The sequence below is a fragment of the Notolabrus celidotus genome, chromosome 6 (assembly GCF_009762535.1).
Source record: "Notolabrus celidotus isolate fNotCel1 chromosome 6, fNotCel1.pri, whole genome shotgun sequence".
In the NCBI taxonomy this organism is placed as follows: Eukaryota; Metazoa; Chordata; class Actinopteri; order Labriformes; family Labridae; genus Notolabrus; species Notolabrus celidotus.
Genome location: NC_048277.1, coordinates 12,979,890 through 12,994,391, shown reverse-complemented (window position 1 = coordinate 12,994,391; position 14,502 = coordinate 12,979,890). Strand labels below are relative to the sequence as shown.

Here is a 14,502-nt window from a genome sequence, read left to right as displayed (position 1 = left end):
TAATGGATCAAATGTTATTATTAACTGGAAGCCACTCGATAAGAGCAGACCTCTGCCAAGACCATTTTACACAGAGGAGGCTTATCTCTCTTATAACACACAGGGTGGGAAGCTAATAAGCTGTAATGAAGTTTGAGATTGCTTGTCATCACTGAAACAAACCACAGTCTTAATAAGAAGAAGGACAGCACAACCACTACCAAAAAGTGAAGCCAAATCCTTTAGAGCTCCCTGTGGTGACTGCCTGCAGTATAGGTCTTAAAGCCCACCTGAGCTACAAGCCAAATTGCTTATGTACATGCCTTGGCCCCAAAATACATCACCGGCACAATATGTCAGCTCCTGTCAATATTTTGACTTCCATTTTTTTATCATGGGAGGTAGCTATACACAGTCAGTAGAACAAACCAAAGAAAAAAAATTGAGTCTGGCAACTAAAAAATAAGTATATATATATTGAGGCTTTTAATGCCTTCGTTTGAACTATAAGATGGTGGATAAAGATGGAAACTGGGAATAGAGAGTGGAGATGACAAGCTGCAAAAAGGCCACAGGTCAGCTTTCAATCCAGACCACCAGGGACTCTAGCTTCTGTACATACAAGCGCAAGATTTAACCACTGAGCTAAACCACTACCTTAAATCCTGCCTTATATCAGGTTAAAAAACACCTCAACCATCTATCATCACCACTAACCAGCTGTCATGACCCTTACATGAAGTTAGATGTCATACTAAGAAAACATAAATGCCAAGCTAATGGTAAGGATGGCTAGCTTACAGCAATGATAGCAGTGAGCTGGTTAAATGCTAACGTGGGATGTCGTGACAAAACTTTCAGTAGCCAATGACTTATCACAACTTGTTAGCTGTGATTTCTGATATTGACACATTTGAAAATGCAGAAAACACTCTGTATTCTACATATGTACAAGTATGTAATACTTCAAGTGAAATAATGAAATATAATTCTATATATGGAATATAAATTATAAATACAGCATTTGACAAGCAAAGACGTGGCAACGAATACTGAAAAATCAAATAAGAGACGTTTTACATGAATCTACTTTTACCTACTTGAGAGTTGGATCCTTTATTTGCCCATTCCAAACCCCCTCAACCTGATTTCATGAAAGTCAGCCACTTAATTTCACTGCTATACAAAAAGACAAACACAGAACTCTAAAAACAAACTTAAAGCTTTTGTGAGGATTTTTAACAGTTTCTGAAACAAACAGATGCAGGTGATAAGATACCACATTTTACACGAGTGAACCACCATTTACCAAAACCTAGAGGACTTTGAAGGGACTTTAAGTCTGTGCCTGCATCCTTAATGCTGCCAACAGAGCTCCAACAAGTTACCCAGAAAATAAATATCCATGTTCCCTTTATTCTCTGTTACATGCTACTTTTATGCTTTGGTTTTTGCAAATTAAACAATGATAGAACAAAGATAGAACGTATTAAGTCAACTGGATTTTGTTACCTGTGAAAGACAGTGTGAGTTTAAGAACTAAACCTACAACATTATACCAAAGGTGAGCTTCAAGATGGCTGATACTCTTATCGCAGTGTTAACTGTTGTCACCTTCAAAACAGACTAAAGGTTTCTTGCTTGCTAGAGACAGACACAAACAGTTTTCAATATAAAACTATGCCATTAGCCCTGTCCAGAAACCAGACTCCTTCCATTCAAAGTGTTCTTAAAGTGTCTTTAGACAGACATAACAGATCAATATGGCTGCCTTTGAAGGTAAATCAACAACCTCCTCACAAAGAGTCAAAGCCCAGTATGGTAGAAGCCAGATGTCACCTAGAGGCCAAAGAGTGCTGCTTTATTTATTACTTAATTATTTATTTGAACGTGGCCCCCTTTTCCTAGCTGCAGACTTGTGCTCATCAGATGTACCAGCCTCCTCTTCATCTTCACTCAAAGCTTTGAAAACCTCCACACAGACTGCAGGGGTAAGGAAAAGAGCAGATTTCACCATCTGGGTATTTCATGGATCTATCACATTCACATTTTCCTTTTCAGTTCGTCCATGTTTGCTTATAATGTGTCTAAAGGGTTTAAATTTTCCACAGCAAAGCAAAGTCAGTGCACACTGCTCAGTTCTCAGATTACAGTGCATGAATGCACCATTGCCCTGATGAGTCTGCATACAGCTGCTACCAAACAGACAGGGTAACTGTGCCAAGAAGAAAGAAGGGTGTCTGGTCTGTTTCCACTTTAAAAGAGTGAGTCCATTTTCATATCTCATTGAAATAAATGGAAGCACTAAGTGCCTGCAAATAGCTAAGAATTTACTTGACTGTATATAAATGTATGTTAGAGTAATTCCTTAGTCCTCAGAGCAAAGTCTGTTAGTTAGTAAACACCAGGTTTCAGACGGTTTTTTTTTTCAACACAGATCTTTGTGATGTCACCAATTCTCAGATCTTCTTAATGTGTCTGCCCCTGATCAAGGATCATCCCATCCAGCAGCTCAGACTCTGTCGGTGTACAGACACACTGCACCAGAGGCTGTTCCATCTCTGAAAGACCAAGCAGTAAGTAATGTTATGTCTTGTATTGATATTCCGACCAAATGGCTTATGAATATTGAAGGTTAGGTAATGTTACGTTAGCCTTAGCATGATAGGAAGCTAATGCTGAGCACAAAGAGAACAGAATAACAATACAGCTGGTCCCGAAGCTGGCGATAATATGGCTATATTTTAACCATGTCTGCTAAAATATGCTGTTTTCTCATGTAAAAGAGCACTAAGAAAAAACTGGGACCTTGGTTTATTGTTACCATGCCGCTAAAATACTCCTCAGCTTATAATGGAGGTCAGTAACAGAATATATAGAGATGTTGGTGTTGCCCTTTTTTAAAGAAAGTCATTACAAGATCCCCTCTTTACATGTTTTAAATGTAGGTGATGAAGGATAAATCCAGTGTCTTCCTTCTTTCCTGATCAATTTTACAACTTTAAAAAATAGGGGCCTTCATTTGTTCAACTCAGATGGATGAAATCTTAATCCCTTCAGGTAAAACTTCAAGCCTTTCAAAATATGGGTTGACATAGTCAAAGTGTTTCATTATATATTAATGTTGAAAGCATCTTGAATAATCAATACATATCATGAGGTAAAATACATGATCATAACAAGGAAAACACCTAGTTCCTAAACAGCACACAACACTTCTTATTGGCTATGACGCTTCATTTTGTGCTCAAAGCCATAAATGAGTTAAACGATGACTGTGTGTTAGCTGGTGAACTCAACTCCTCCCACTGACACTCGACACATTACTGAAAATAGATGATCAATGTTTGGTTGTAAACTCCCATGGCTGAAAATAAAGAACCTCAGTCGGCATACTTAATACCTGCAGACGTCGTCAACAATCACTGACAAAGTTCACCCACTTTGTGTTTTTAATAAAACCAGTCTCCAGTTTTGGATACCACTGTAATGCGAGACCCTAAATTACATATTTAAAAAGACATTATTGATATGGCTCCTCAGTGGCATTAAATACATTTTTACATAGAAAATGGACTCAAAAAAACTTGGTCAATGCTTATATGAGCCTGGCTACTGTTTTAAAATAGCATAAGAAATAATCTACACCAAGATAGGAGACAAGGATTAAAATTCCGGAGATACAAGATTTTCAATAAAACGTTTCTCTACAAATAATGCAGGACAGGAATATGAAACAGATTTGTTGTGTTTCACAGGATAGTGTTACACGATTTGGCATCATCCCTGGTGAATCATAAATAGTTTCTACTAGTATGGTTCTGTAATTCTTTATTATCCTTGTGGTCAGGGCCCCTTTTCGCCAAGTAAAAAGATTTATCGAACAGTTACACTAATCCTTTCAAGGATATTTGATCAGGAAATCTGTATTCCAAGAGTGCTGCTATCGAGTACGACTATTTGGTCACAAATTGTGTTAACGCAACATTAATGAACTTCAATGATCCCCCAACTGAACTGGCATACGTGACAATATGTGGAAAATCTTTTTTTTCTTCTGAGTGTGATTTGGGCACAGCTATACTGTCAATTCTGCTGGGACTTAGAGCTGAGTTTGATGGCACTATAGTTTTTTATGTGGGACACAATATAAAGCTCCATCCACCCTGTTAGCAAATCAGCTTCAGTTTGCTTGGCTCTGGTTGAAGGAAACAAAATGTGCCTGTCTACATCCTTTGAAAGGGATAATTCTATTTTTTAAGTGGGATTGTATGAGGTGCTTGTAAATAATTAGTGTATCGACTACATGGGATGCAGCCCTGTTGTTGAGAAGGTGGCAGGAGAACCAGAACAGAAGCTAAGCTATCAACGGCTGCAGACTCGGCCAGCTCTATCACATAAGGTATATACTTTATGAAACTCCAACCAAAGCATTATTCCCGTAGTAAATGTAGGCTATAGTAGGAATTTTTTTAGCTCTTAACTTTGCTGGCCCATTCTTTTTTGCTCTATGTTCTCAAACGCAGCAAAAACATGATGAAAAAAATCTAAATATAGCAAAAACTCACATCTAGAATATTGTTTTGTATGGATTTTGTTCAAATTAGCCAAATTATGTGACGAGCTGTCCTCATCTGCAGAAGTAAATGGTCTAACTTCCACTCTGGTTCTCCCACCATTCATCAAGAAACTGCTTTTAATTTCTGAATTTACAACAAAAATGTAGGTGGCTCATAAGATCCCCTGTGGATCTTAACACCATTTTGCTTGTTGTTGATATTTGTAGGAAGAGGTGTATGTATGCAACAACAGAAACAGACGGCCTCATGAACAGCCAAAAGCTGCCTCCTTTACACACAGACTATTTTTACAACCAACAACTACCTAAATGAATTCACGGCTAAGAGTCAATGACTTTGCACCCACCAAAACACACATATAAACACAATCATGCGTACACAGGACAGAGTAAGCGTCAGGGCTTACATGTTAAGTGAGAGTGAGTGTTATCCGGCCTAGTCTAATCCAGCTCCTGGGGTGAGTGCAGCTGTCAGGCAGGAGAGGCCGCCGAGGGCACAGTTTACAGCTCACTGACGACCATGTCTGATGACATGCGGAGTGAAACCTAATCAATACTTCACTGGTTTTTCACGAACAGGTTCCAATAATATGTCACAGCATGTATTCTGTGATATAATCCTGCTAAGAGTAATATTATATCTCAGCACTGTCTGACAAATATTTTTAGAGATAGATTTTTTATTTTCAGAATGAAATAAATACATATAAATTGTGGTTGATATATAATATTGGCAAAAATCCTAGCATTGGATTTACCATTAACATAAAATACAACAACTGGAACAGCCAAAGGGTGCTAATAAATAATATTCAGGCCAAGATGCAGTTCATCATTTCTGTAGAGGTACATTTTTAATGCTGCAGTAACAGTTATCTCTCCTTATACTAAAGTCTGGGAGAAATAATTCATCTGCATCTCTTCTATTTCACTATCCAGATAATTAACCTGCTTGGGTCCTTCTTGCAAGATCACATAAAAAGCAAGAATTCTACATAATATTTTTGCAATGCCAAAGATTCATCATGGCTAAGTTTAAAATGTAAAAAGTTGGATGTGCTATGTCAGAGGATTTTTAGTGTTGTTTTTTGTTGATAAATTGTAGCTGTAAACCCCTGAATATTGTACTGGAATACCATTATATTGTCTTCAGTTGAAGGAAAAGTAATAGCTAATGTTAAAATTACTGCAGCTAGATTGTAAGTCAGCAGGATGCATATTTTCTACAGTTGCAGCTGCAAAGCTAGCATGCAGCTTTAAGGACACTATGAATTTTCTGTGTTGCACACAGCTTCAGAAACTGACAACTTCAACCCCCTTGCAACTATGACTCCAATCAAAACGACTTATTCATACAAACAGTATGAAAGCACCAAACTGAGTCTTCTTCTAACCCACAGAGCGGACTACTAGTGAGCATTAGGGTGATATTTATGGAATTTGACAAAAAAGTTAATTGGATTAAAGTCAAACTATGGCCTTTAAAGTTCAAGTATTCATTTTGGGCTCTATTCAAATCCTATTGTAAGTCAGGCAAATGTAACACATGATCACAGGTGAAACCCTTAAAAGTATCATATACCCAGCAGCTCTATATGTGCCTTTAATCCATTGAGGACAGGTTTCAGGCTTATACAGTGCCACTGCATGCAGGCCCTCTTAGTATGCAGCTTGTGACAGATTGAATTGAAGACAAAATAACCTTCTATATCTGCCTGTCAGCACATCCTCACTCTATTTCAGGCTAGAGAGGATCATTGAGCATTGAATGAACCTTTACAGACAGATCATTACGGATAAGTTCTATAGGAGATATCCACATTAAAGAAACAACCTTCACAGTGTTTTGACTGTATCATTTCTACAAACTTATCATTTATTGAATGTTATTTTAATATTCATCACATCTCACGACCTGTAAAGGCTATTATTTCTCAAAGAACCAAGAAGTATGTTGGTTCAAATACACAAGAGGCCAGCTGATACTCTTATCCAGTTAAGACCTGGTTACAACGTTTGGGAAGAAAGAGCCAAACAGTGTGAATGTTTTCTAGGTTGAGTGTTGGAAAGAAAAAACAGTAATTTGGATGCTACCTCTGTATTTATCTTTAATATAAGAAATCCAGACTTAATATTCACCATCTTTCAATAATATTTTTCTTAACTTAATGATTAAGTCAAGTAGAGTCAATTTCTTCAAACAGTTATGTTGAACATGATGGTGATTTGGCCTGTGCCCTACTTTTCGAAGTCCTTGCGTTCCAAGGACACATTAGGCATTAGGAGACAAATGTTGATGCAACAAGTCTGGGAAGTGGCACTCATCACCTGCAGTGTGCCTGCCAGAGTTTAGTAGGTTAGTAGTTTAGTTAGGTTCTCTAGTCAGGTGATGAAGGCAAACAAAAAATCACATCAATGTTCCTTCAAGCTTGTTCTTAGAGCTCTCTCATAACAAACACCATTTTAACCAATTCAACACGTGTGGCTGTACAGGAATGCAGCAAAATACAGTTTCATTGTATTTCTTTAAACTATGATAATAAAGTGTCTATCTATCTAAAGTGCCTTTCTATCTAAAGGGGGGGGGGTCCAAACAAATCTTTTACTCTTGCAACCACAACCTGTTGTTTTCCCAGTTAAATTACAACAACGACGCAACATCCATATGTTATTTCAACCAAAACTGTGTTGCCTTTTAAAACACACAAATATTTTTTAGTACATTATAGAAAATCTAACTTTGACACATTTTTGTGAAACAAAACTAAATAGCTGTTGCTTAGTTTCTTATATTGTGTTGTTGTTTTTTAATAGTAAGTTCAGATCGATATAATATTTGTATTACACACAATTACAATTGAGGGAGCAGACTTAAAGGTCTTTGAGGTAATTTTCGGTTTTTATCAATGGAGTCTGAAGAGATTGATGTGACAGATGTTTCTTGTTTTTTTAAAAAAAGCATAAAACTCCTTTAAAAATAGGTATTTTTTTTGCATTGGTCCTTCCTGTTATATCTTCAGACACCTATAGAATAACAATGCAAGCCTGTTATTTAAAATGACAAATACCTTTAGTGGATGCATTTTGATGAGGCTAATTTGCACCAAGCTATGCTGTTGCAGCCATCTAAGCCTGTTTCATGGCTGCAGGGTGAAGGAATCTCTTGGCTGAGGCTACTGTACGTTCTCTTTTATTAGTTCAGACAACCAAATCTGACCAACTCTTCTGTATTTCTGCTGGTTTTCTTATTTATTCTTTTACTGAGATGCAGCCATACCAATGGGGATTTCAGTGGTTGCTCACAGAGAACTGCTACATTTCTATTTTGAGTGACTTGGATTTTGAAACCATATGGATATCTAGGTTAGGGTCTTTGATATGATCTGCACTGACACAGTAAACAAGATGCAACTCATTTAAAGGGATACACCAGGAAACTAGTGCTGCTGAATCCCTCCAGAGAGCACTCATTACTGAACATAGCTTGAGGAACCAGGACTAGCTACACCACTATCATCTGGACTTGTTTTGTCATCACATTGTGGTTTCCCTTTCTATTTTTTTTACTAGATGATACTGCTACAGCTGACCTATTTCAAACATACTCGTGTGTATATAACAAGATGGCAGAACATCTAGATGGCAAGCCCATTTAGTATCAATCCCAACAGCAGCAAGAGTGAGCTGTCAAAGCGTCCTTGAGGAAGTCATATTGCTCACCTATTGCAGGTCTGTTACATGATATACATTGATCTAGCAGTATGGATATTCCAAACATAGATACTTGCCGAGAATAAATGGCAAAAATACACAAAACAGGAGCCTATTTCCAGAGGAAGAGCGATGTATAATTAAAGGTGAACCATTTTCAGAGCTGACCCACTGCCAGCACACACACACACACAAGAGTGTACGCAAACACATAGACACGACCAACCAATGCTGTCTCATTCTGAGGACAGGATCCTCCCAGGAAATACACACACGCACACACACACGCTTACACAAACACAAACACACAGTAACCCATTTATTCAGCTTGATGTCACTGCTGCTAAACACAGCATCCACCCTTACTCACACACACACACACACACACACAGACACACACACACACACACACACACACACACACACACACACACACACACACACACACACACACACACACACTTGAATACACTGATTTTTAAAAACAGGGATCCTCCCAGCATCCCTACCTGGGTGCCGGCTTGTGGCATCTGTGGGAAAAGAGCCAGGGTGGTCGGCCTCTTTGGTCGATATTTATCCATGACAGCACAGGTTTGATGCCCCTCAGACAGGTGACAGCTTCCTCCCTCCCTCCTCCTCTTCCTCTGCCTTTATTAAGCCGGGATAGGCGCTCCTCAGCTCGGACAAGGCCTCCCCCACCCTCCTCTGTCTCCCTCTCCTTTACCCCTTCTTCCTGCTCGGTCTCCTCAGCATCGATCAGCTCCAAGCACTCAGCTTCAGGACACACCCCTCACACTCACTCCTGGCGTGGTTATTGGCTGGCTACTGTGTCACATCATCATCATCACCATCATCTTCCTGGCAGGAGTGGAGTGAAACAGAGAGGAGAGGAAGAGGAGAGGAGAGGAGAGCAGAGAAGAGAAGAGAAGAGGGGAGAGAGAGAGACAGAGAGAGAGAGAGAGAGAGAGAGAGAGAGTGCGCAAGGGAGAAGGGTGGTGCTGAATGGAGACACTCAGGGTTAGGATTGACGGAGAGAAGCAGGCAGGGAGGAGAGAGACGCTGATGCAGGCAGGAAGAGAGAAGGGGGAGGAGGAAGTGAGAATCAACCAATCAGAGCAAAGGCATGACATCACCAGCTCATATGCCTGTGGCGTTTTAAGGCTAATAAACACTGAGTGTGCCTGTGTGCTGCGTGTGTGTTTGTGTAACCCGTCAAATAAGATTAGACAGTAACAATGATCCATGGAGAGACAAAGACCACAGACCAGCCAGTAAACCAATCAAACAGTCCTACAGTTAACCCACAGACCAGACAGAAAAACAGGCAGACACCAACCAACAAGTCATTTAGCCAGCCAACCAAGCAATTTACCAACAAGATACCAGACAGTTAACCTCTCAGTCAACAAACCAGACAGAAAATCAGCCATTTAAGTGTCTATATGTCAACTAACAAGTAGTTTATTTAGCCAACTAGGCAGTCAAAGAGGATGAACAGGAAATCACTTTCAGTCCATAAACAAGCCCGGACACTAGCATTTACTGGCCAGCCAACAGCTTACCAGCTTACCTTATCATTCTGGCAGCCAACTAAGCAGTTTAACCCTCCTGTTATGTTCAGGGTCAGATTGACCCTTTTCAGAGTTCAAAAATAAAAATAAAAATGTTAAAATTGTTTTTTCGGTATGAAACTTCTTCTACTTGCCTTAATTAGCGTAATCAACATCTAAAATAAAAATGGTTCCTTTCACATATTTGCAACCCCCCCTGCATGTTTATATTGCATAGATACTGTTTGTGGGTCAATTTTACCCAGCAGTCAAAGTGGAGGCCAAAAGGAGTCAGGAGTGTCAAATACTAATTGTTTCCTTTCCAACTGTGTGACATATTTCACCCCAATCACGTACACACACACACACACACACACGCACACACACACACACACACACACACACACACACACACACACACACACACACACACACACCCTCTCCCTATCTCTTGACCTCATCTGTGAAGTGCGAGAATGTAGGTGTTGGGATGACTTTGGACGGGAACCTTCTGTGTTCCCATGGGCAAACTCCACCCACATTGAGAGGACTCTCAGCAGGGTAGTGATGTGTCCAAGCGGCAACCACCGGTCTCAAACGATGAAGCCAATGCGGAAGTGTTATAAACTGCAATACATCGAGAATCCGCCTGAGGCTGGCTGCAGAAACACTGGAAACCACATAGACATGAATGAGAAAAAGACGATCTTTGCAGCATTAATAAACATGTTCACAGCCTGGTTCAAAAAACGGCTTGGCTCTACGAAGCTAATCTCTCTAATGACACACACTGTACAGGGGGAGGATTTTTTTCTAACGTGACGGTTCAGAAGATATTAAGATTCCGAGTTTTTGCCCAAATAAGGACATGACTGACGTGACTCCCGGTCGGGAACACATAGCTATTGGCTAAGAGGCTCACACTACGTCACACTCTGCCTGGTTGAGTTCCACATTTCCAATATGGCTGCCGCCGTCGATTTGCTTCCAAACAGCTCTTAGGAACAGATGGGTGATGTCACAGATACTATGTCCATTATTTATACAGTCTATGGATGTGTCATGATCAAAGGCTCTGGAAGGCCGATGCTTTATAGTGAATCAGAAGAGCCAGCTCGCATCGAGAGAGAGCCGGCTCCCAGTTTTTTCCTTTCGCTGCTTAGCTCTCTCAGCGCTCAGCCCCAGCTCTGCTCACAGCAGAACTTTGTTTTGATTGGTCAGCATGGCGGCCATACGGCCAATCACATGTGAGGATATAGGATATAGGTGATGGAGGGGAGGCTGTGTATTTTTTCTGGTTCTGTTTGCCTGAGTTGGTTCTAGTTCTGTTTGCTTGAGGTGGTTCTGGTTCTGTTTGCTTAAGAAAAAAAGTTCTGGTTCTGTTCATGTTTGACTTGGTTCTGGTTCTGTTTGCTTGAGTTTGGTTCTGGTTCTGTTCCTGTTTGACTTGAGTTGGTTCTGGTTCTGTTTGCTTGAGTTTGGTTCTGGTTCTGTTCCTGTTTGACTTGAGTTGGTTCTGGTTCTGTTTGCTTGAGTTTGGTTCTGGTTCTGTTCCTGTTTGACTTGAGTTGGTTCTGGTTCTGTTTGCTTGAGTTTGGTTCTGGTTCTGTTTGCTTGTGTTTGGTTCTGGTTCTGGTCCTGTTTGGTTGAGTTGGTTCTGGTTCTGGTTCTGGTCCTGTTTGGTTGAGTTGGTTCTGGTTCTGTTTGCTTGAGTTTGGTTCTGGTCCTGTTTGCTTGAGTTTGGTTCTGGTTCTGTTTGCTTATGTTTGGTTCTGGTTTTGGTTCTGTGGATATGTTTGCAGTTTTGTTTTAAATTGTGCAATAAAAAGTTTGATTGAAATACTAAACAAAAGTAAGAATGGTTTTGTAACAGACTAAATGCACAAAATTGGGCAATTATAAGGCTTCTCATAAAAACAGTGTACTTAAAAGGGCTTTCAACACAAACCATTATGTTTTGCAAAGTTAAGGTAAAACATACGGCTTCAAAAGATTCTAAATTTAGAGCCGGTCTGGAGTCCAAAGAGCCGGCTCTTCTTAGGGAGCCGAGTCAAAAGAGCTGGCTCTCTGAAAAGAGCTGAACTTCCCATCACTACAGCAGGGGAGAGGAAAACATATACAGATCCTCTGCAAGGGCGTCCTACCAGCATTATACTCTGCATCTACGTACACATGATACACTCTCTGTCAGAGCTTTACAAAATGAGCAGCAGAAGGAAACAGGTGATAACCCTGGCACTCCTCTTTGACCATGACAGTGAAAGAGAGGTGGGTGTGTCTGAAGCTGAAGACCATCTTGTGGTCAGTTCTGAGTCTGATGATTCTGATTATGAACCAAATGAGGAAACAGATATTCATATTCCTCCAAGCAGACATTCACTGAATTAGATGAAGTGAAAAACTGTCTTGTGGTCTGAAAAATCTAAATTTTATATTTTTTGCTGCATCCTCTGCTTTAAAGGGGAGAATGACTGCCTAGCTTGTTATCAGCACACAGCTCAAAAACCAGCATCCCTGAGAGTATGGGGACGCAAAAGTGGCTGGGCATCAGCGGCTGGCTAGTAGTCTTCCCCATGGGAAGGGAAGGCACCATTAATGCTGAAGAGTATAAACAGGTTTTGGGGCAACATATACTGCCATCCAAACAATGCCTTTCTCAGGGATGACCTTGCATATTACAGAAAGACAATGCCAAACCACATTCTGCAGGTATTACAACAGCACAGCTCTGTAGTAGAAGAGTCTACTAAACTGGCCTACCTGCATCCCAACTTGTCAGACATTGAGAACACGTGGTACATCATGAAACATAGGAGGCCCTGAACTGCTAAGCAGCTGAAATCTTATATCAGACAATTCACAATCAAAACTCCAGAAGCTGGGCTCCTTGGTTCCTAAACATTTTCAGTGTTGTTAAACGCAGAGGTGATGAAACACAATGATAAATATGTCCCTGTCCTAACTATTTTGGATGTGTTGTTGGCAACAAATTAAAAATGAGCATACATTTTTCATAAAACAATACCAATTTTCAGTTTCAACATTTGATATGTTGTCGTTTCATTTCAGTATGGGATTGAAATTATTTGTAAATTATCAAATTCTGTTTTGTTATTTTACATAGCTCTTACAAAATCTACTAACATCAACATCAGGTTAGGTATGCAGTATGGTCTATTACGTTCAGATGGTATCAGTATGAACAGTGAGTGTAAACATGAGACCTTTTGAAAACCTGTTTATCACAGCTATAGCTATTATTTTCACCAAACCAAATGTTAGCTTTAAAAAATGTGACATTGACTGAACTTCTCCTATGTCCTCTCATTGAATGTTGGTTCCTTTTTTCCCTTTGTTATTTACAGTCTAGTCATTGTAAGCACTTCTCTGTTACTGAGGCCACTCTTCTGCACCAGGAGCGTTATAATGGAGAAGTGAGGGAGGGGTAGATGTAGAGAAAGATAGGGGGATGTGCAGGCTAATACAGAGTGAAAATGTAATATAACCTGAACACAGAGGCAATATATATGTTATCCTTCCTTCTTCATATTTGTGCTTGGACCACACTCATAACTTCTACACATCTTTTAAGTCTGAAAAAATGTCTATGACTAACACACACCAACCCTCAACACATTTCTGTTGAGGTATCGAGTAACACCAGATCATATCAGGCTGCAGCAGCGTCCAGATATCACTTACAGATCATCAGGGAGGGATGCAGCCACAAAGCCCTTGCGCACAATGAAATGTTGCAGAGGGATGGAGAGATGGATTGAAGATGGACAAAGAGAAGTGGCTCAGTGGGTAGAGTCGGTCGTCTATCAATCAGAAGGTTGGCGGTTCGATCCCAGCCCCGGCAGTCACATGCTGAAGTGTCCTTGAGCAAGACACTGAACCCAGAATTGCTCCCTCTGTTGTTCAGAGGTGTGTGAATGTGAACGAATGAGATTAGCTAATACTGATGGTCCCTTACTACACAGCAGCCTCTACCATCAGTGAGGGAATGGGTATGAATGGGTGAATTTGACGAGTAGTGTAAAAGCGCTTTGAGTGGTCAGAAAGACTAGAAAAGCGCTATATAAGTACAAGTCCATTTACCATTTAGAGAAGGAAGTATAGAAAGATTCAAGAGGAAACAGAGAAGTTCTATTTGTGATGCATTTTTAAGGATATTTCCCAAATATTTATATACTCTGATGAAAGAATATCATAACAGCTAAATATGAGATGAAATAAATTTATTTGTAGAGTAAGTCATTTCATGAAAGAATTCCTTGTATGCAGACTAAGTTCTGTAAAAGCTGGGCTTTAAATTTTACTTATCTCATGTGTCTGGACAGAGAAAGAGATTCTTTGCATCTAATTGTTGAATCTGTAAGTGAGGGACAATATTTCTATCATTGGAAGTGGTGTAGGGATTCTTAGAAGACCAGCTGATTTTGAACATTAACATTTTATCAACATTGGGTGTAAGAAGGAAAACAGACCATATGCTGAGTGAAGTATGCGCAAATACAAACCCAGAAACCATCAGTTATCGTCAGAGCACAATTGAATGGATGTGGTCATTAAACTGATCTCTATAAAAATAAATGCAGATAGCAGTCTGGTCTAGATGTTCAATTTCAGTCTCTAAACTTAAGTCAGGCTGTTATCAGTCAGCTGGTAACAGGAAGGATA

General features: G+C 39.9%; 1 protein-coding gene across 1 annotated transcript in view; it reads right to left on the bottom strand.

Annotated features, from left to right (window-relative positions):
* The window catches only part of mapk8ip1a (mitogen-activated protein kinase 8 interacting protein 1a), a 28,292-nt gene extending 19,442 nt beyond the window's left edge, over positions 1 to 8,850 (bottom strand). Inside the window, exon 1 of the mRNA XM_034685016.1 lies at positions 8,779 to 8,850. Within this exon, the coding sequence (XP_034540907.1) occupies positions 8,779 to 8,850 (72 nt within the window). The remainder of the gene's footprint in view (positions 1 to 8,778) is intronic.
* Positions 8,851 to 14,502: the final 5,652 nt, after the last annotated feature.